Below are 21,973 nucleotides of genomic sequence, written 5' to 3' on the forward strand. Positions count from 1 at the left end.
TGTTTTGATATTGTCAAAAAAATGTTAAAGCTATGGCTAGAGTTTGCTGCTATTGCGCTGAATAGTATCTTGCTCTGTGAATAGCTCCACTGAGATGGCTAGTAGCACTTGTGAATAAAATGCTGCTTCCTGGAAGTAAGGACAGCAGAACCTCACCAGACTTGAAATCAAATTGCCCGGGCACCTTAATAGTGTTGGTAAGCAGCATCATAATGCAAAATATCATTTTGGAGCATCTGCCATTCCTGATGAAGTCAGCGTTGATTATCTCTAAAAATGATGGTGTCGATGTGCATTGTATTTTCAAGGGTGTAGTTTGTAGCCACGTTGGTCTAAAGACATTGACAGGCAAGGTTCTTTGAGTCAATCCAATTTCTTTTATTAGACCCACTCATATAGTTGGAAAAATTCTTCTTAGCAAGCTTTTGGGCACAAATACCCCTCGTCAGGCTGAGGAAGCGTCTGCAGATGGTCCGTGCTCTTCCTCTATTAGTAAAACATACACTGGAATAAGGTACGAGTGCTGTGAAAGAACATGGATTATGGGGCAATTATGCGACCATCAAATGGTTATTATATATATATTTTTTAAAAGGTATAAAGTAGCATAATGTGAAGGAAAATGAGTTGAATAATTTAAATTTTGGCTATTAAAACCACCTTATTTTGTTAAAAGGGACCACACTCTTAGTGATATTTCTTTTCATATTTCAAATTAGTTGTTTTTTTTTTTTGTTTTTTTTTCCAGGACAAGAATGCACTTTGGTTTTTACAAAACTTGTTTCTTGGTGAGGGAACAGCAACTAGGATGTCACATGAGAAATCAGTGTAGCTCTGCCAGCATGACTGGAGACTGGTAATTAGAAGCTTATGCATCTCTGAGCTCGTTAGTCTAAAGTGCAAATTTACCCTGCCTTCAACACGAATGGAGAAAGTCTAGCTGAGGAACTGCCCGCAGAAGTTTCTCCGTTGGGCTGCAGTACTGCCTATGCAGTGTTAGAAGCACAGAAGAGCATCCTTCTTTCTTGTTATACCGCATCATTGACCCCAAGCGGAAAAAAACCAACACCCCCCCAAAAAACAGACATTGGCTAATACAGGAAAATACAGAAAAGCCTAATATTATATTGGTTCTGTTGTTCCTTAAAAGATCTGCCTTGTCATTTAAACCCATAAAAAAAACCACTTGCCCAATACTATACAGCTGGTTGAAATACATATATGTGCAAATAGCAGTGCCATTAAAAATGGCTTTCTTAAAAATGTATCTTTCCTAAAAAGTTGTTGAGAGGATAAGCATTCTCCATGTCATCTCCTTCAATCTCTTTACTGTAACTGTTATTAAAAAATGCAGATATTTTTGTTTTCTGAAAGTTGCCTTTTTCTAACTGAAAGTTGAGATTTGGTGAACAGAAAGTTGCAAAAAGAGTAATTGGGTTTAAAAATAAAAAGCAAAGCAAAACAAAACTTTGGCTAAAAATCTCTCTCTCTCCTCCCCCCACCACAGGCCTATACCCATCTTAACTACAACCATGCATCTTCTCCCCATCTTAAGCACTCTTGTCACGTCTTCACCTTTTCCTTCTAGATCCATTTTTGTGTTATCTTCCCATTCTTGCTTTGGTCTGCCTCGAGGCCTGATACCCATCACTTCAACTTCTAAAATCTGCCTCACATGCCTTCTCTCATCACTTCTTGCGATATGCCCTGCCCGTTTTATTCTCTGCACTCTGACCTTCCTCAAGACATCAGGTCCACCAGCTCTTGATTATGCCTTCTCCAAACTCCATTTTCTTGCAGTGCACCAAAAATATCCTGTAGCACTTTGTTTTCAAATGCTTGCAGCTTTTTTTCCCTTTTTCTGTGTCCTGGATTTGCATCCCTAGCAAAGGACTGGTCGAGCAATTGTACTGTAAAATAGTATATAAAAGAAAGCATTAAAAACTTGGAAAATAAGTCCACGTGAAACCTTGAGGAACAGAGAGAAAGTTGAAATTTCGCAAAATGGTTTCCTGTTTTTGAAGTAGTCGCACAGATTAACTGAACTGAATTTGGCCTCTGGATTCAAGGACGATGCTGTCGCATGTGTTAAAGCATACCAGCTGTTAAATGGCAGCATTGCTCTGTTTTAGCACTTCCTATTCTCTGTAACATCTGGGGGGGTCAGGTGGGTCTTCTCCAGGATTTGATATTGTGTGTTAAAGGTATTAGTAGAAACAGATGTTTTTCAGTGCTTGTCTCTGTACTTTGGCTCAGAATCAGCCCGGTTTGCTTTCTCCAGTTCCAAGATCAGTGTTTCTTATTTGTAGTGTCTATTCTGATACGTGGTCTTCTTATTTAAGTAAGAGAAAAATAATGTAGATTTAAGATATTCTCCTCCCTACCACTTTTTCTTTTTCTTTTTTTTTTTGGATCTTTTTGTTGTATAAGAAATATATATATATATATATATATATATATATATATATATATATATATAGTGTGGTAAGCAGGATGGTGCCTCCTTACTCCTCCCTTCTGGATCCTTTGCCAAAGATCCAGTGGGACCCCAGGATCCACTTCCTCCAGGTCAATGCCACTATTAATTACTCTACTTTTGTTCATTATCAGAACACTGTAATGAAACAAATGCCAGGACAGCATTGTTTCAATGTAGACAGGTCCCCATGTTTGAAAAGACTGCTAATAATAAATTGGCTTTCTGCATTGGTTGGAAGGACCTTTAATTGCTTTCTTCCCATTAATGCAGATAGCCTAGAAGCCTGCCTTTTGTTAACCGTGTACAATTATTGAAGACAAAAAATAGGTTTGAACAGATCAGGAATTTAATGCTGGATTCCATTTATCTTGCTCTGCTTCTATCATTACACTTTGCTTGTAATAGCAATGAGGCGCCCTGACAAATGATGGAAACAAAGCTTGACAAATGTAATACTGTTAAAACTATGTGGCTTCAGTTTAACTCTAGCAGAACAGCCCTAAAAACTGAAGGTAAATTTCTGCCATGGTAAATCTGGTGCTGTTCCATATAAAGCACTCAGATTTACACACATGATAATTTTCCTCTAAATCCAGATGAAATACTCGTTGTTTTTAAGTGAATTTCTGATTGCCTGTAAATGTAATTGCATCAACTGTTTAGTAACTCAGGGCATCTTTAAAGGAAATTCTTGCATTTATATTTGCATAGATACTGGCTGTTGCACCAAATCTGAGTGAACTGTCTATACTTGAGATTTGACCTGACAGAGGCTTTCCTGTAAGCTGATTGTATGGGCATAGGACATGTGTGAAGCCGTTATTATTTCCCAGAAGTACTCCTCCACAAAGAGCCTTTGGGTAACAGTTCACTATCCTACCGAATACATCTCTGTGCTCATCCCTACCCAGGGGTGATTGAAAAGATGCTCCACAGAGCTCTTTTCTATGGTTGGCATCTCCTCCCATTGGCCTCTCTGGCCACGTCCAGACAAGCGTGGACACACAGTATGTGGCACTGCTGACCCATCTACGTGCCACACGCTGCACATGCAGACATTTTCCATACTGCTACCTTGCAGCACGGGGGGGTGGGTGGTTGACCCTGAGAGATCAAAAAAACCCACACCAAAAATAGTAGGGTGGTGCATGTGGCAACGGTGCACACCAACCAAAACCAGTCTGGCCACCTGGAGCCATGCTCCAGCTGCAGGAGCACCATGACTGCATCTCCATGAGGCCCTCAGGACCCCAAATAAAGCTACTGGAGCCAGCGCAGTTGCTGGTCCCAGCCTCCCCTATGCCATCCGGGGTAACCTGCCACATGCCAGAGGGCACGAGGCACAGGTGTTCCCCGGGGACAAGTAGCAGCAGTGCACCTTGTACCGCTGCTGCTGGTCCCCGGGGAAGCAAACGTTTGTGCTCATATGGACACAGCCTCCGTGGCCTGAACTCAGGATTTTTGCCATTTGACTTCTGCTGGCACTGATTTAGTATGGAGAGCTCAGCAGGTAGCAGGTGAGCAACCTCAGTTAGCTCCACCTTGCAATGAGGTGTTGGTCATCCAACCCATAGCAGGCTTGAAGTGGTAGCTGATTGCTCCCAGTAGCTTGCACGCTGCAGAACTAACTGGTATATACAACTGCACGTGCCATGACATTTTGTGGTGGGTTGGTGCATGCTTGCTCATGAGCCTTCAGCCTGTTCTTCCTTTATTCAGGACCATGCTTGGATTTAAATTCACTTTTTGCCATGCAAGTGCTCAACATTTTTCTCTGTTTGAAGATTTGCTACCGTGGGTAAAAACGATAACATAAATCAGACAGCTGTTGGTTAAGGCTCCCAGACAAGAGAAATACAGGCAGGGTTATAGTTACTGCCAGTGCTTTGCTGGAAATGGAAAATCATTGCTTTTTAATGGATTTGTTTAAGCTATGAAGAAAGGGGAGTTGTGCAGATAGTGAAACAGGCTTTTGGAGGAAATTCAATCTCACGCTCCTCTGTTGGTTTTGGTCTTATATTTACTGTCTCCTTCCCATGCTTCTGTTTTTGCCTTCAGCATTACCTATGACAAGAAGCCTTTAATGTGTGCAACATGAGTGAATTCTGTCAGTTATAACCTGAGAAAAAAATGTATTCAGTGCAATACATTTTTTTGTGCAATATGCTTTTGTCCTCTGTTCTGGACTCGGTAAATGCACTACGGAAGTACTGAACGGAGGACTGGTGGTGCTCTGGGGTGAGTAGACTTTTACTCATGAAAATTTAAAGTGGAATTCTGCTCAGCAATGAAACCACAGGCCTGCAGGGACAAATTCATCCCAGGAATAGCACCGTTGGCCTCAGTAGCTGCACCGCAGGAAAGTATTTAGCGTGGTGTTTGCACTGTGTTGAGGGGAGAGATTTGGAGGCTGCTTTTATTATACTAATATACTGTAGACAATAAAGGTGCAATGACTAGGTAATACATGACAGTTATACCACTATGGATATTGAAGCATGGCATTGAAAAAATAATATTTTTGTTACACCTACAGCTAGCTAATCTTTAACCAAGGATGTTTTAGAATGGATTAGAAACGTGTTAAGGTCAGAAACGGCCATGGCCAAAGGAGAGGCTTCATTCTGTCACTGTTGTTGATCATTCATATTCTTGTAAGGCCAAAGGCCCCTGGTCAGCCAAGTTCTTGCTTAAATCCTGTGGACTTAAATGAAGTATAACCACCCACTTAAGTACTGTGTAGAATAGTGTTTTGATTATTCTCATGATTAATATTAGGATTATGCTGAAGGGTTTTGCTAAACTGGGACCTAGAGTTCAGTGCGACTGATGTCTTCTGATCCTGCAATTGACTTTAAAGGGAATACCCCTAAAGTAAATTGTTGTTCATCTTGAACGAGGATACGAGCCCATAAACAGAAAATTTGAAAAGATACTGTGTTTTATAATCCATTCCCTTGCCAATCCCAGAGCGTTTCCTGCAATATATTATGTAGTGCTTAATTTAGTCTACTTTTAAATGACTCAAGCTATGATGTGTCTACCACTTTGAGAGTCTACATCATAAATCTTTTTTTGTTTGGTTGGCTTAGTTCAATAAAATAAATATAGTAGAATGTGAAGAAGATGTTATAAAAATGTTCATTCTTAATGCCCACGGATGGCTGTTTATCACACTATTATGTCTTAGTTTAATGGTACCAGCCAACAAGCAATAAGACACAGATTGACTTTGATTAATGCATACCATTATCTGTTGAAAGCCCAGAGGATTTATTTGTATCTAAATATTTTTTTCCCAGAATGAGCACTTTTTTTTTTTAATTAGATGTAGTACTTCTCTGTGATGTCTGCTTCAGTTGTTAGTCAAATTATCCTTTTATTGAATAAGCATCCCTCTACAAAGCTGTACCAAGTAATTTCCCAGCACACTGGTGGTAGTCCTTTGTCACCTACAATAACTATATCAGCTGTTGTAACATTGTCTAGTTATTATCCAGATTTTCCTAAACCACCTCACCACCAATAACAGAGAGAATCCAAGATGCAAGCTGAAATATGTTGGCAAGAATATATGAGCGCTAAATTAAGTATACACCTTTTAGTAGGATACATCCTCCTCCAATCTTGAGTTTTGTTTTTTTTATAATTAGCACCACTGGGTATTGGTCAAAGTTCTCAGGTCCTGAATGATGGTGTCATGAGACTGGAACTACTCTTGTTAGGTGTTTTTGTTTTTTTTTATTTCCAAGAGTTTACAGTATGCTAGTTGGAGGTTGAGAGAAAAACAAATATGAGTTCAATTTTGCCGACTTAATCTTAAACTTATTTTAATTAGGCCCTAACGTTCTGTAATTAACCTTGGTTGCATTTCATGTTCTGGATGTTCTTGCTTGCATAATTAGGAAAGACTTTATTAATATTTTCATTGAAAGAGAAGAACAGACTAATTTTTCATATTAGTACTGAAGCTTATAATTCCTGAGCTCAGAAGGTTAGGAACACGGTGCTGTTTTTCTAACTTCTGCCATCTACCATTATTTGTAGCTGATTACATTTCTTAATTTAAGGATTAAGAAGTCGACAAAAAGTTGCCTGAGCTGAAAGGCAGGATAATCTCCGGAAGTTTTTAATCCACTGATTTTGTGATGCCTGAATCTTGTTACTGAATCCATTAATACCTAATATTTGATATGTAAAATATGATTAATTTTAAACAAATATAATCTTAGTTTTACCTAGAAAAAATGAGCACAGAGCTCCTTTGGGTAAAAAATATAACTGCACAGAATGAAATTTAGGCTTACTGGAGGATCTTTTCTACAATTTGTATACCGCTTGGTTCCTTACTTAGGGGTTTTCAGTATCTTATGAAGTCTTGCATGGGAACATGTTGCCCATATATAATATATGTAGCTTAATTCTGTTCCATATGGAAGTTGATAGGATTGTTTCTTTTAACTTCAGTAGGAGCAGGATCAAACCCACAACAAGAAGAAACGGCAGATTGAGTGCACTTTCTAGAAGCTTGAATCATCCATTGTTAAGAACTCAGATTTGCTGTATATGGGATGAAATCAGTGTTGCTTTAACTGACCAAAAACTAGTCCATTAGTACAATTGTGCACTGTTACTTATGGTGAGGAAATGTCATCACACCGTTAGTGAACACACCTTATTTTTGATGTAGTGGAACAGTGCTTCCAAAGCTCTTTGGCCCAACAGACCTTTGTCAACCCTCAAAATGTATTGTGAACCACCCTGTTCATCAAACTTTAATTGAAAAGGGGGTGGGGAGCAAAGCAACCTGTAGACTGCTTCCCATAACCTCACTGGCCTCCAATAGGCCCTGAACAAACGTGTACAAACCACTGCCATGGACTATATTAACCTATTGTAATGATGTTCCCACTAACAAGGGAAGCACATGGCTCTATAATTTGAGAAGCAACTGGAACCGTAACTATCTAGCTAACCTGTCATCTTTCCCTCAAACCATTAAGCAAGATCATAAAATGTCCATTTTCTGGTTGTGCTCGGTGTCAGCTTGAGCAAACAGGAAATGAAGTAAGGAGGGCAGCAAAATAAAATAAGTGTATATAGTTCATTTGGCTGTGTCTATCCTACCAAGTATTCTGCAGAAAAGAATAGAGTTACAGCCTTGTTTGTTGAATTTTGTGTAACTTGCATCTTAGTAGAGGGTACCATATGGGGCATTTGGTTACATTTTAACATGGCCACCTGTAGAAACAGGACTTATATTCCTGCTTTGATTCAGTACTGCAGGGGTGACTAACCTGCGACACTGATGCCACAAGTAACATGGGGAGCCTCTGCAGGTGGCATACAGTAGGTTGGGGTGGGAGCAGAAAGCAGGGAGCACAGGGCTGGGAGAAGAAAGCAGAGCAGAAGATCAGGCAGGGGAAGGGGATCAGAATGGCACTTGGGGAGGATGTGGTGCTAATTTATGGCACACCTGCCAAAAAGGTTGACTCCCACTACAATACTATTGGCTTCTCTATGTAATTGCAGTTCTCTTGTCTTTCCTTCTCCCACATTTCATCCAGATGGGATCCCATTTGCTTGGTGGGTTGGCCGTGCCAACATGAAGCATTTTTACTGGGGAGGTTCTCTCCCTGAAGTCCAGCAGTGCGCCTGTGGACTGGAAGAAAGTTGTCTGGATATGAGATATTTTTGCAACTGTGATGCAGATAAAGAAGAATGGTAATTATGTTAATATATGTATAATTGGGTAGATGGGAATAGCGGGAGGAGCAAGAGACATTTGTTGAACTGAAATCTATGTTCCCTGGTACTTTTTGCAGCCTTGTTGGCTTCAGTGCAGTTGAATGGGGTGGAAGTAAGTGCAGGTTTCTGCAATAAAAGTAGAACCCAGTGCAAAATGTTGCTTCTTGTTGTATCTATGTGGCTTCACTGTAATCATCGGGCCAAACCCTGAAGTTTCACTTGTTCTGGCTCCCACTGACTTCTTTTGGAGAATTGCCCATATTAAAACTTAGCGTTTGGTTCACTGGGTATAACTGGGCATGTCTACACGTGCATTTATACCGGCTTAAATTTACTGTGCAGTAAATGGGAATAGGCCAGCGTCTACAGGTACAGGCATTAAAGTGCATTAACACTGTATGTGGACTGACTTGAGACTAAAGTTAGCCCCAAGTCAGCCCACGCACACAGTGTTACTGTGCAATAAGACATCTACATGTGAATTACTGCACAGTAACTAATTGGGAGTAAATTTTAAGCCTGAATGAGGCAGATATTAAATTTACGCTCAAGTTAGAACAAGTTGCCATATTTACTGCACAGTACAGGTATGCACGTGTATCTGTGAGCCCATACTGCACAGTAATTTTGCTTACAGTAAATGCGCACATCCAGTCGCATCCCCGAGAAGTAAAATCAGGTTTTAGTATTCTTAGAATAGGTAGGAGCATCAAGATCATCCTATAAAAGGTGACTGTTTCCTTACAAGCTTATCATTGACATTTGTATAAGTGAGAGGCAAAGCTCATTGAAGCTGGTGGAAAGGTTCCCTTTGACTTCAACAAGCTTTGGCCGCAGTGTTGTATGGGGTTTTATACGTATCCATCTAACATTTTTGTAAACCTTTGTTTTCAGTTTACTGAGGGTACATCCACCCTGCAGACTATACTATAGCACGCTAATACCTGAACCAAGCTGGGTAGTAGGAGCAGTTTAGCTGCAATTGCATAGAGCTCAGAGCAAAACCTACTAGAGAAGGCAGGTAAATCAACGGGCATTGAATACAATAACCTAGGAGGCAATAACAAGACAAAAATCATATAAGCTTGATCAAACATCCTGGAAAAAAAATCTCAAATGAAACTAGAACAGAAATGGAAGGACAAAGGAAGTTTATGAATCAGAATTGTTGAGTTCAATAAGTTTCTGCTGGGTTTGTCTTCCCTGCTTCTTTACATTCAGGGTCAGGTTTTAAAAAAAGATTGTGTGTGAACTATGCAAAAATAGTGCAAAAACAGAAGTATGTATTAAGGCCAAGGTGGAGAAAAATGAAATTTTCCCAAGTTAAATTTGCAAGTTTGAAAGTCCCAAGAATGATTCCTTATATACAGCCTTGGAATAAGTTATATGATCATTCTTTACCATGAAGTTACCATTACTCTTATACATTATTCATCCATTATTTTATTATCCATTCTTTACTGAAGTTACCATTATAACTGAACAACTGCCTAGCTCATCTTTTTTTATTGTTATTGTTTATCACATTTTCAAAGGGGAAAAATGTGTTATGTGAACCTAATGTTTATGATTTCCACTCATTATCAAGAAGGGGTTTTGAGTCGTCAAGAACACTAGCAAGCTAGAAACAAGGGCATAATAAGAATCCACTTTTATTAAGTGCCTGTCCCTTGAATAGTTGAACCGGCACTTAGCTCAGTCATTCGCAGCTCAGATTGTAAGCGGCTGGTGTTTCTTTCCAAGGCCATCTTGGTGATGTTCTGGGATTGCTCATTATATGGGGCTTTGCATGACAACATGTCTTGAGGTTGCACTAGGCAGAACAACGAGAAAATAAGATTCAGACTGAGAAATTGTTTTGATCATGGAAAAGAAACTTTTTTTTTTTTTTCCCCAACCTAATTTCAGTGCAGCAGCCAGGGTAAATGTATACATTTCCAAGGTTAAAGCATGCATTGCTTTTTATCTGCTGGAAAATTGGAGCACATGTCCTGCTCTGAACCCTTCTAAATTAATGTTGCCTGTTTAAGAGCTAAAAGGGCCCTGAGTTTTGCAAAGAGTTTCTGAACACTGGAAATTTCCTGTCTCTTAAAGATTGCTTTTGTACTTCCCCTGACCCCTGATACATAATGAGCATTTGAATCTGAAACCCACCAGGGTCTGAACGGTGAATCGAGCTTCTTGCACATTATGTTGGAAAGGGGACACAGCCTGAGATGCATTTCTTTGCCTTAGCATGACATTAAATGGGAGCTACAAAGTAGAAAGTTGTTCTTGTTCCCTTCAGTTAAACCAGATTCCTGACTTCAGCTTAGGCTTAGAAACCAGCCAAGACTACTATTGTTTCCTTTCAGAAACCAAGCAGGTTTTTTGTTTTGGGTTTTCTTTTTTTCCTCCTTAGCCTCAGGTCTTCACAGTCAAGTAACCTAATGGTTTATCAGAGCAGAGAAACAGAAAGTGAGAGGAAAGGGACATGAAGGAGAATGAAAGCCAAGTGATTGGCAGAAAAAGAATGCTTGCTTTCAGACATGGTGATTTTAAATAATATCCAGCCAGACATCCAAGATAATTGCAACCTCTGGTCTTCTTCTTGACAGTATGCCAAGTTTGTCTCCCTGCTGCTACCCTAGCCAGGTGAACAACTTTGTAATTATGAGTGTCCTGCATTCAGGAGAGCTATTATTTTTCTAACTTCAGCAAGTCACTCTAGAAAGAGGTTTCAGCTACGTTCCAGGCTTTCCACCCCACCGCTGCTGCGGCTATACCATGACAACAGGCAGTCATAGGTTGCTTTCCATCACATTTTCTGAATACAGAACTAACTTCATGGTACTTATGGGGGAATAAAAGAAGCAGATCTCTGCTGGAATGGCAGATTCACAAGCCAGTGTCATCTAGTGATGATAATGACCCAAACCGGTGACCTCAAACCTAGACAATGGATTTATTAAGAGGTTAAAAACATGTGGTCAAACTCAGCCGATTGGATAGATGGATGGATGGATGGAGGGACAGATATTATCATCATTATTATTATTAGCATTAATAATAATAATGTTTTGATTTCATATTAATAATAATAATGATGATGAAGATAAGGATAATTAATCCCTGAAAGAATGTACATTGGAATAGGGTGAATATCCTACCACTTGAAGTCTTTGAAATCCAAACAGGAGATTGTTCTTTACAATATATCCTAACTGACCTAGAAGTCACAAACTTGATGCAGAAACTGGCAGGCAAAATTTATAAATTGAGGTACAGAGAAAAAACATGTTTGAAATTCAGGGTTGTATTCATTTTAGGTTGTTTCTAAGTGCCTTCTTCCTATAATGAATCCATCATGGCCCTACCTGACAATAAATCTGCTGGTTCTCTTTCACTTCAGGATGCCATCCAAAATCATGTCCCATTATATCTCAGAGCCAGTCCAGTTTATTGGAATGCATTCTAGTTATCTCAGCAAAGATATCAATGTAGATGCAGGGATATGTTTTTGTAAGAAGCTGTGATTATCACTGCTGGAGTCTATTTATTACCTCAGTTTCTCTCTGACTAAAATGTCTTTTAAAGCACAACTACAGTCTCCAGGTTAAAACCACTCAAGCAAATGAAGCATTGGGGTCTACATTTCAGAACTTGTTCTCCCCACACTGCTTTGAATTAGGAATGCCTTACTGCTCCCATTTTATGGAGGAGAAAAGTAGGCTAAGGTTATACAGGAAGCCTACAGTAGACTAGCCATAACACCTAGGACATTGGCCAGTGTCTTAGCTCTAAGGCCACCGTTATTTTTCTTTCCACAGTCTTGTTATTTTTGTGCAAGAGCCACCTTCTCTGCTGCCAATGCTATCTTATGCAGCCTTCCTCACAATAGGACCAGGCTCGTGTGACAGTGAGCACTATCAGTGCCTGTTGACAGTACTGAGAACTCGAGCATCTTCTGAATCCTCTGCCCCGTTGTATCAGATCTGATCCAGTTCCTTGTATTTCCTTTCAAATTTCAGCTCTGAATATAACCATTGCATCCAGGCTTCTCCTATTAAATCTGACCTGATTTTTTTCTTCAAATTCCATACTTTTTTTTCAAATTCCATATTACTGTATTTGGAAAAGCATTTTTGATTATTGCTGGTAAGAAAGAAACTAGTTGAGATGTACTTCATCGGATTATTAAACATGGTCCCAGCACTGAGCTCAAAACTTTCTCCGATGAAAATCCATTTTACAGGTTTTTTTCCCTGTGCTGTTTGTGACATCTGCTGATGATAACCCTCTTTTCCCTAACCACACCATATTTATGAAAAACTGCACTGCTTATCGGTATATCTTAAAATAAAAAATAAAAATATATCTTAGGAAGCTTTCAGGTTGAAAAATCCTTTGTGAGACTGAGGAAGTATGTGCAGTTGGTGCATCTCCTGGTCCTGGATGGAAAGGATAGTAAAGAAGCCAAAGGCTGGCCTGGCATGCAATCCAGGCAAGAAAGCCAGTCAGTGAAAATGGAAATGGAGGTATCAGGGGGTGAGGGACAGACTGGGGTGGGCGGAGGTTGTGTAAAAGGAGATGTAGCAGCGCTTTTCCCTGCATTGCGTGCCAGGCTAGCCTCTGGCTTCCTTACTATTCCTTCCACCCAGGACCAGGAGACACACCAACTGCACGTACTTCCTCAGTCTGACAAAGGGTTTTTCAACTCGAAAGCTTCCTAAGAGAGATTTTTCTAACTATTCCTTTTTTTTTTCATAATAAACATATCAGCATAAAAACACAAGATAAGCCATCACCCCACGAGTATCATAGATCCAACACAACATCTTTACTTCTTGCTGTCAATTCCTTTATAAAAAGGAAGACTCTGTGACAGTCCTGTCTGGTACCTTTGAGGCTGCTGGTGCTGTTGGTGTTGAGCCAGCTAAATTATTTTGACCTGCCGTTGTTTACAGTGGTAGACCGGGATGAGGCTGTAGGGAAGGAGGAGGCCTCATGGGAGCACGCTGCTGTGTTGTGCAGAGGTGCCAGCAACAGGAAGGGTGCACCTGAACACACACGCAGTCCCACCAGCGTCCATGTCATGCGTTTTGCCTGCCTGCGGCCAGAGGTGCAGGGCCCCAGGACCCAGACTCCCCTTGCACTGATCTCCTGGACAGCTGGCAGGCTTTGTGGATGAAGCAGGCCCTAGCAGCCCTGCAGTTTTCACCCCCCTGTGCCTTAACACACACACTGTCCCCTATGTCATGAGTTTTGCTTGTCAGCAGTTTGAGGTGCATTTTCCCAGAAACCCCTGTTCCTATCTCCTTGAAACTTGGGAGGCGTGTGACCTCATCAAGAGCTACCGTCCCTGCAGTTTTCATCCCATTGTGGCTTCACACACACACACACACACACACACACACACACACGTGACACAAGTTTTGCTTTCAAGAATTTGGGGTGCAGTTTCCCAGAATCCCCTGTACATATCTCCTTGAAACTTGGCAGGCTTTACGGCCGCAGAAAGAGCTACCATCCCTGCAGTTTTCACCCCACTGGGCTTAACACACACACGTCATGAGTTTTACTTTCAGGAATTTGAGGTGCAGTTTCCCAGAAACCCCTGCACCTATCATCTTGAAACATGGCAGGCTTCATGCCCTCAGCAGAGGCTACCACCCTACAAGTTTCATCCAAATCAGCCAAAAAACAACAAACCTATAGCTATTTCATTGATTCCCCATTATGCTGTAAGGCCGAATCTCTGAAGCTTTCCGAATCGGCTTCAAATCTTTTCTGAATCGATTCGGCCAAATCAAATCAGAAAAGCGATTCAAATCTCTGAATCAGCTGAACCCAAATCAAGTAGTTGCCTATTCGCACAGGCCTACTTATTGGGCATATTCAAATCCCACCAAAGTTTTCATTAATATACATGTAGAAAACATGCCAATAGGGGACCATGTGAAAAGTAATTATACCTAATGGCACCACTGCTCCACCATCTGTTAGAAAAAAAGTGGGTAGTATTACCTTGAGATTACCATTTTATGATGGTTCAGGCTGTTGAGAGACCACAGAATGAGATTTCTGTGAGTAGCCTTTTATTAGTATACAGAAAGGAGAAAAATGATCCCGTAATGTTACCATCAAACTAGCTCTTTGTCATTTATAGGTAAGGCAAAGCTACACTCCGCTTTAAAAACTCTGCTGGAATACCAATAGAGCAGGGATGCTGGGACCCCAAGGCCATATGGACTGTAGGACTCGTGAGCTCGATTGAGTCTTTGGAACGGAGGTGGCCGCCATGTCCACCGTGGCGCTGGCATTGGGAGGTCCTGGCTGCTACTTCTGTTTTTTTTTATTTATTTAGGGGTTTTTTTTAATTCCATCCCAGGATGTACAGGGTACCTGACAGACAGGGAGTGAAATCCTGGCTTCATTAAAATTCATTAAAGGTACATATCTATCCTGCTTCCTTCCATTAAAATCAACAGTAGCTCACCATGATTTCTGTGGGATCATAGTTTTATTCTGAAGTCTCTGCTCCAGAAAGTTTCCAATATGATGGTCTTCTACAACTTGCCCTGCAGTTAACTGTGGCTGCAGGTGCTAAACATTTCTGAGAATTAGATGTAAAGTTTTAGAAAAGTATAATGAGTACCAAGTATTGTACCAAAGCCATTTGAAGATATCTATCTATCTATCTATCTATCTATCTATCTATCTATCTATCTATCTATCTATCTATCTATCTATCTATCTATCTATCTATCTATCTATCTAGGGCCAACGACACCGGCCTCCTTTCCTTCAAAGACCATTTGCCTGTAACTCAGATAGTGATCACTGACACGAACCGGTCAGATTCTGAGGCTGTCTGGAGAATCGGTCCACTGCGTTGTCATGGAGACAGTGAGTACTACCTCCTCTTGATTTCTATAGGTGCACAGTGTCCCGTCTCTCTTTCTCTCTCTCTCCATTCTTTAGCAAAGCTTCTTTGCATGAGCTACTGTCTCTCTCTGCCCTGTGCCAATTAACTATGGAGAAGGGTGTTGTTTTTTGCAGGGCAGTTCTGGAACGCTGCATCCTTCAACACGGAGGCCTCCTACCTGCTCTTCCCCCCGTTCCATGCCGAGTTCAGTGCAGACATTTCCTTCTTCTTCAAAACCACGGCTGTAGCTGGCGTCTTCTTGGAAAACCTTGGGATTAAAGACTTCATTCGAGTTGAAATAAACTGTAAGTGTTGACACTGGAAATCCATGATATTCATTGCATGCTGTTGGTTTGGTAGGGAGTGGGACAGTCAGACAAATTCATCCTTACGTCTTAGTTCTCTAGTGTGATGGCACACAGGGGATAGATGGGAAATTAGAAATCTCTTATGACCTTGGCTGAAATACTTAATATCATTGATTCTCAGTTCCCCAGGTGCAAAAAGGTGATAATACTTGTTTTCTGAAAGCCTTACCTTTTTAAGAGGAGTAGGACACTTCTTCCTTTTAAATCAGTGCCAGTAACACAACATGTTTTCAACTCTTGAATTCAATCTCTTAATGGGTGAGAATTAATTAGATGAGCTCTAATTTTATATCTATATATCTATATCTATATGGATATATCTGTATGGATAGAGATATATGGATAGAGATAGATAGATAGATAGATATTTATACCTATATCTATATAGATATCTCTATCTATAGATATATATGTATATTTATACCTATATCTATATAGCTATATATACAGCTATAGCTATAGATCTATCTTATAGATATCTATATCTAGATATATCAGTTAGCTAATTGTTGCCCACAAGTGACATAAAATTGCCTGGGACAGTGAGAGATCCTGTTGAAGCAGCTGATGCCTTGGGAGGTGAAGACCTACAAAGGCTTTGATGAGAGTCATTAATGGTCCTAGTAGGTCTTGTGAAAATCACAGAGCCGGCGAAGTGGCAAAATTGCAATTACAGCTCAATGCATAAAGAGGGGGGAGGAGAACTAATTGGCAGGTTTAACCTCTCTCTTATTCTGATGATTTAGGCTATTAATATGAGAAAACTGTTTTGGCATTGAAGTGAAATAAGGACCCCTCTGTTCCAAATTGTGTCAGGCTGAGAAAATTCAGAATTGAGTGCTGTCCATTTTATAATATGGTTATAATAACCTCAACATAAAATTTAATAAAATAAGGCCCCAAGGCCCTTCGATTCATTAAACCAGTGGTAAATGTCATGGTGCATTATCACAAGGTAATGAGGTATGATTTAGTGTTAATTGCACATCAAAGTCCAATTTGGTTGTACTTCAATGTACTGCATTTCATTCTCAGGGAATGTTAAAAAAAAATGGCAGTTTGACATTAAGGAGGGCAACATACCGCAAGCTGCGGAGAGGACTATAGCATGTGTTTCAGACAGCGTGGTCCAAAGCGTGTCCTTGCAAAGTAACTAGTTATTTAGTAACTGGTAAAACTTGGAGTGTGTCTTCCCTTTTTCACTTGAGCGTCTCATTATTAGCATCTTGTTGTGCATCTTCCTGCCAGATGGAATTTGCTGCCTAAAGGGCTTATATCAAGGAAGCTCCACAGGCCAGCTGCTTGCAAAGGAAATGGTCTTCTAGCAGATGCAGCGGCTCAGAATAGATTTTTGTCTATCCCCACGGAACATTTCCTATCTTAACTATCTGAGAAACAGCTTCCAAAGGCAGACCTATCCAATTTGTTGGGTTTGAAACAACAGGTTTCTATGACTTTTCAAGCCGTTACCTTCTGATTGGCGTGCAGGCTGGAAAGCCAGTTCTTACAATCTCTGGTGTATGCAGTGTTGTAAGGAGAGGGATATATTCAGTAGCAATAATGTCAGATTCTGCCCCGATCCTGTCTCCACTGGAGTCACTGGGGCTTTATCCTCCCACCACAGCAGTCAACCCCTTTGTGTGACTTTCTTTTCCCATTCTGCTTTTCTCCTTAGGAGCTTTTTGTGTCTCTGACAGGACAGGAGTCAATAACTCTGGTCCGTCACCTCTTTCCTATTGCCAGGATTGAGAATTATGCCTCTGACCACATGTTTTTGGGAACCACCCCACCACGCACAGCCACTCTCTCTTCTGTGCCTATATTCACAAGCACGTCTTTTATAGATTCAGCTGGAAAGGTCACCTTGGCCCTTTTTTAGCTTTCTACCCACACAGGAGAGAAGCTTTAATTGCCAAATCCACACTTATGTGCAATGCTTGACATTCATATGGCTAACCCTCCACAGAGGAGCAAACTCATTTTTCTTGGGTACAGTCAATAATGTAGCAAAAAAGCACGGGTATCCTCAACCATTCATACTCACCACGGGGAGTAAAGCCTGAGCTGTGAGATCAGATTTACATCTAGGCTGCCACGTGGGAGACAGGAGGTCAATGAAGCCATGTTATTTGCTAGCCTAAAAGTTAAAGTTCATTTAGATAACACTTTGATGCCCAAATGAGATATTTAATGACATCTTTTTTTCTTCTTCACACCGTTTTCTATTCCAGCTCCTAAGGAGATCACCTTCTCTATAGATGTTGGAAATGGTCCTACTGGGATCACTGTGCAGTCTCCCACTGCTCTGAATGATAACCAGTGGCACTATGTCCGAGCGGAGAGGAACCTCAAGCAAACGTCTCTTCAAGTAGACAACCTTCCTAAGAAGATTCTTGATGCACCTGCAGGGGGAAATTTCCGTTTGCAGCTCAACAGCCAATTATTTGTAGGTAGGGACCCATCCAGAAATTTTTCAATGTTGGCAATGTTTTTTTTCTGCCGTAAAATAGTCATGTCGTGGTCCCATCCTTGGCCTTTGTTAGCACTGGGCATCTCTGGGTGAAGAGGCTGTGTCACATCATGTCAGGCAATCTGTGCTCTAGGAATTAAGGTGTCCTCAAACATATTTGATGCTGCATTTATCTGTTGAAGGATGTCTGGACATGCTTCCTATGCTGCAGCTCTTGTGGGCAGAAGTCTCTGATGATTAGTGTTTGACCTGTGACCTCTTCGAATTGGACACACAAGTGTCTTGGCATGTTTGTTAAGCCCTATTGGGCAAAGCATAATTCTTTGATGTGCATTTCTGGTGCAGATACTTGCAATTGCAAGTAATCTGGAGTATTTACTCCAAATCTGCTCTTTTTTTTATAGAATAGCCATGTTTTAGGCTTAATATCAGGAAAAAGTCCTTCACAGTCAGGGTGTCCAGACTGTGGAATAAATTCCCTCCAAAGGTGGTGCAGTCAACTGCCCTGAAGGCTTTCAAGAGGAGACTGGACAGTCACCTCACTGGGATCACCTAACCAATGTTGTCTTCCCGCCCGTGTACAGAGGGACTGGACCCACTGATTTGCAAGGTCCCTTCCAGCCCCTATGAATCTATGCAGTTACGAATATATATGTGCTGATATATATTTGATATATGACGACAATGAAAGCAACTACTTTCCAAGAGGCGATCAAATGATTTTTTTGGCAATATGTTTTCTGTTTTTCCACCTCGAATAGATTTCATAGACATTAGGGCTGGAAGGGACCTCGGAAGATCATCGAGTCCAGCCCCCCGCCCAAAGGGCAGGAAGTCAGCTGGGGTCATAGGATTCCAGCAAGATAAGCATCCGGTTTCATCTTGAACGTGTTCAATGAAGGCGCTTGAACCACCTCCGGCGGCAGGCTGTTCCAGACCTTGGGGGCTAGGACAGTAAAGAAATTCTTCCTTATGTCCAGCCTGAAACGATCTTGTAGTAGTTTGTGACTATTCGACCTTGTCATCCCTTGGGGCGCTCTGGTGAACAAACGTTCCCCCAGATACTGGTGGTCACCCCTGATAAACTTGTAGGTGGCCATCAGATCACCCCTGAGCCTGCGCTTTTCCAGGCTAAAGAGCCCCAGGGCTCTCAGCCTGTCATCGTAGGGTCTGCTTCCCTGACCTCTGATCATGCGCGTGGCTCTTCTCTGGACTCTCTCAAGCTTCTCCACATCCTTTTTGAATTGTGGAGCCCAAAACTGGATGCAGTACTCCAGGTGCGGCCTCACTAAGGCCGAGTACAGGGGGAGAATGACGTCCCGGGATTTGCTTGAGAAGCATCTATGGATGCAAGCCAGCGTTTTGGTCGCTTTACTAGCCACAGCATCGCATTGTAGGCTTATGTTCATCTTGTGGTCAATGATGACCCCCAAGTCTCTTTCTTGCATAGTGCTAGCCAGCATAGCACTGCCGAGCCTATAAGGATGCTGCAGGTTTTTTTTCCCAATGTGGAGAACCTTGCATTTATCGGCGTTGAACACCATCCGATTCTCATCCGCCCACTTGCTGAGCCTGTCCAGGTCAGCCTGGATCACCCGCCTGTCTTCTGGTGTGGATGCTTTGCCCCAAAGTTTGGTGTCATCGGCGAACTTGGCCAGTCCACTTCTGACTCCAGTGTCCACATCATTAATGAAGATGTTGAACAGTATGGGTCCAAGGACAGAGCCCTGGGGGACCCCACTGGTCACAGGACACCACGATGAGTGACTTCCATCAATTACTACCCTCTGGGTCCGACCCCGGAGCCAATTTTCCAGCCAGTGGATCGTGGGGGACCCAAGGCGACAATTGGCCAGTTTCTCCAAGAGGCGATCATGGGACACCAGATCGAAGGCTTTTTTGAAGTCAAGATATATGACATCAATCTCATCTCCTTGTCCAGGTGATAGGTCACCTGGTCGTAGAAGGAAATGAGATTGGTCAAGCAAGACCTACCCGCAACAAACCTGTGCTGGCTGTCCCTTAAGATGTTGGCGTCAGCCAGTCCATTAAGGATGGCCTCCTTAATAAACTTTTCTAAGATCTTCCCCGGGATAGAAGTCAGGCTGATGGGCCTATAGTTAGCCGGATCCACTTTCCTCCCTTTCTTGAAGATAGGCACCACATTGGCCTTCTTCCAGTCTTCGGGCACTACACCAGAGTGCCAAGAGTTTTCAAAGATCCGTGCTAGAGGCTGGGCTATGATGCTCGCCAGCTCCTTGAGTACCCTGGGGTGAAGATTGTCAGGGCTGGTTGACTTGAAGGTATCCAGCTTCTCAAGATGTTCCTTCACGAAGTCAGCATTAATGGAGGGCAGGGGATCACCCTCACAAAGGGTTTTGTGTGAACCCCTAATTTTGGCCACATTGGCTCAGAATACAAGGAAACCCCCTCCTTTTCTATCTGTTTTGCAACAACCAGGTCCTAACCCACACCGAGTTCTCTTGTTGGATGAGATGGCTGCATCTGTGTGTGAACGATGAAGTCTTTCCCTTTGAAAAATTATTTTTATCTGAAAGGCCCTGACATCCCTCAGCCTGGGCAAGAGGATATTCTTGGTCTCCTCAAATATAGGAACTTTCAATTTTAAGCAGATTTTGAGTGTCCCCGGTAATATTTATATTTCTGCTTGGATGGAAGGTGTTATAGGGGGGAAAAAAAAACCCAACAACAAACCACACTGTCATCACTCTGCCAGTGTGATTCGGCCTTTATAAGTGTCAGCTCATATCTATGCCAGGCCATGATAGCATTCAATGTTGCGGAGAATTCATTTGAGAACACAGGGCCTATCATGGGGTGGGATGAGTTGGGCTTAGCAATTTCAAGTCAGCTTCCTCCCAGGTGCTCAAAGAAGACACATGCTAAACTCTTTAGGAAGAAAGTAGGCTCCTATCAGATGTCTGGGGTCATGGAAGAGAACCCATTGAATGTGCAACTTCCAGGCAGATGGAAATTTGAGGGTATATGCTTGTTGGGAGTAGAGAATCTTCCTCGGAAGGCTTTAAATACAGTGAACTTATGTTAAACGGTTTTATTTTCAAAAAATAAAACTTCAATCCTAAAGAAAATGGACCAAGGACTTGATACTGATGGGAATGTGGTTTTTGGCTGACCTACAAAAAATCTCACTCAACACCTCTTTGGTCCACCTTGTGAGCTCAAGGTCTGCAGGTTTGTTTCTTGGGCCGTCCTACATAGGGAGATATGCATCACCAGACTAGATCAGGTCTGTGGTCTACCTACCTGAGTATCTTGGGCTGATAATAGCCATCCCCAGGTGCTTCATAGAAAAATACAAGAAACCTTTCAGTAGACCCATATGGGATGATCTGTCTCCTGAGACGGTCTCATCCTAATGCCTGGTAGTTATAGACAGATTTAAGGCTTGGAGCATGTGGAATGAATTTCATCCCATCTGAGAAACAAATTCATAAACAACATTGATTGCAAATGGCAAGAAGCAAAAAAACATCATAATTTCTGCCCCTCTTGTAACCTGCAACAGATTTGTTTCTTCATTTGCAGTGCTCCGCAGGCTGCTGATTAAGGGGCTGCCATGCTTAGTATGTACACGCTTAATTAATAATCCATATCACTGATGTGATTTGGTGTTTAAAAATGTTCCAAATACTTTTAATTGAATCTCCCTATTTTATTCCATTTAAACACAGAACTTCATTGTCATGATGCAGACAGCCAGTCATCAAGATTTAATATGTTATTCCCCCCTTCCTTCAGAATCAATTCTAGTATTTTGCAATTCTCATAAATAAGATTCAATGTCAAAATTTAATTTAGTTTATTTATCTTCTAGGGGGATTTATGGATCCTTCTGGATAGAAGGGGTTATATTAGATAAGATACTATTATGATGATTATCAAAATGGAGATTCAGTGTAGCTTTCAAAATGAAATTTTTCCTGTACTGTTGAAGGTGTTAACAAAGACAAGGACAAATG

At 41.5% G+C, this 21,973-nt stretch overlaps 1 protein-coding gene across 1 annotated transcript in view; it reads left to right on the forward strand.

The window, feature by feature from the left end:
- The window catches only part of CNTNAP5 (contactin associated protein family member 5), a 462,074-nt gene that overhangs the window by 367,563 nt on the left and 72,538 nt on the right, over positions 1-21,973 (forward strand). The window contains exons 14-17 of the mRNA XM_019480590.2: positions 8,047-8,203; positions 14,988-15,115; positions 15,269-15,439; positions 17,734-17,952. Coding sequence (XP_019336135.2) covers positions 8,047-8,203; positions 14,988-15,115; positions 15,269-15,439; positions 17,734-17,952 — 675 coding nt within the window. The remainder of the gene's footprint in view (positions 1-8,046; positions 8,204-14,987; positions 15,116-15,268; positions 15,440-17,733; positions 17,953-21,973) is intronic.

Source organism: Alligator mississippiensis, chromosome 4 (assembly GCF_030867095.1).
Source record: "Alligator mississippiensis isolate rAllMis1 chromosome 4, rAllMis1, whole genome shotgun sequence".
In the NCBI taxonomy this organism is placed as follows: Eukaryota; Metazoa; Chordata; order Crocodylia; family Alligatoridae; genus Alligator; species Alligator mississippiensis.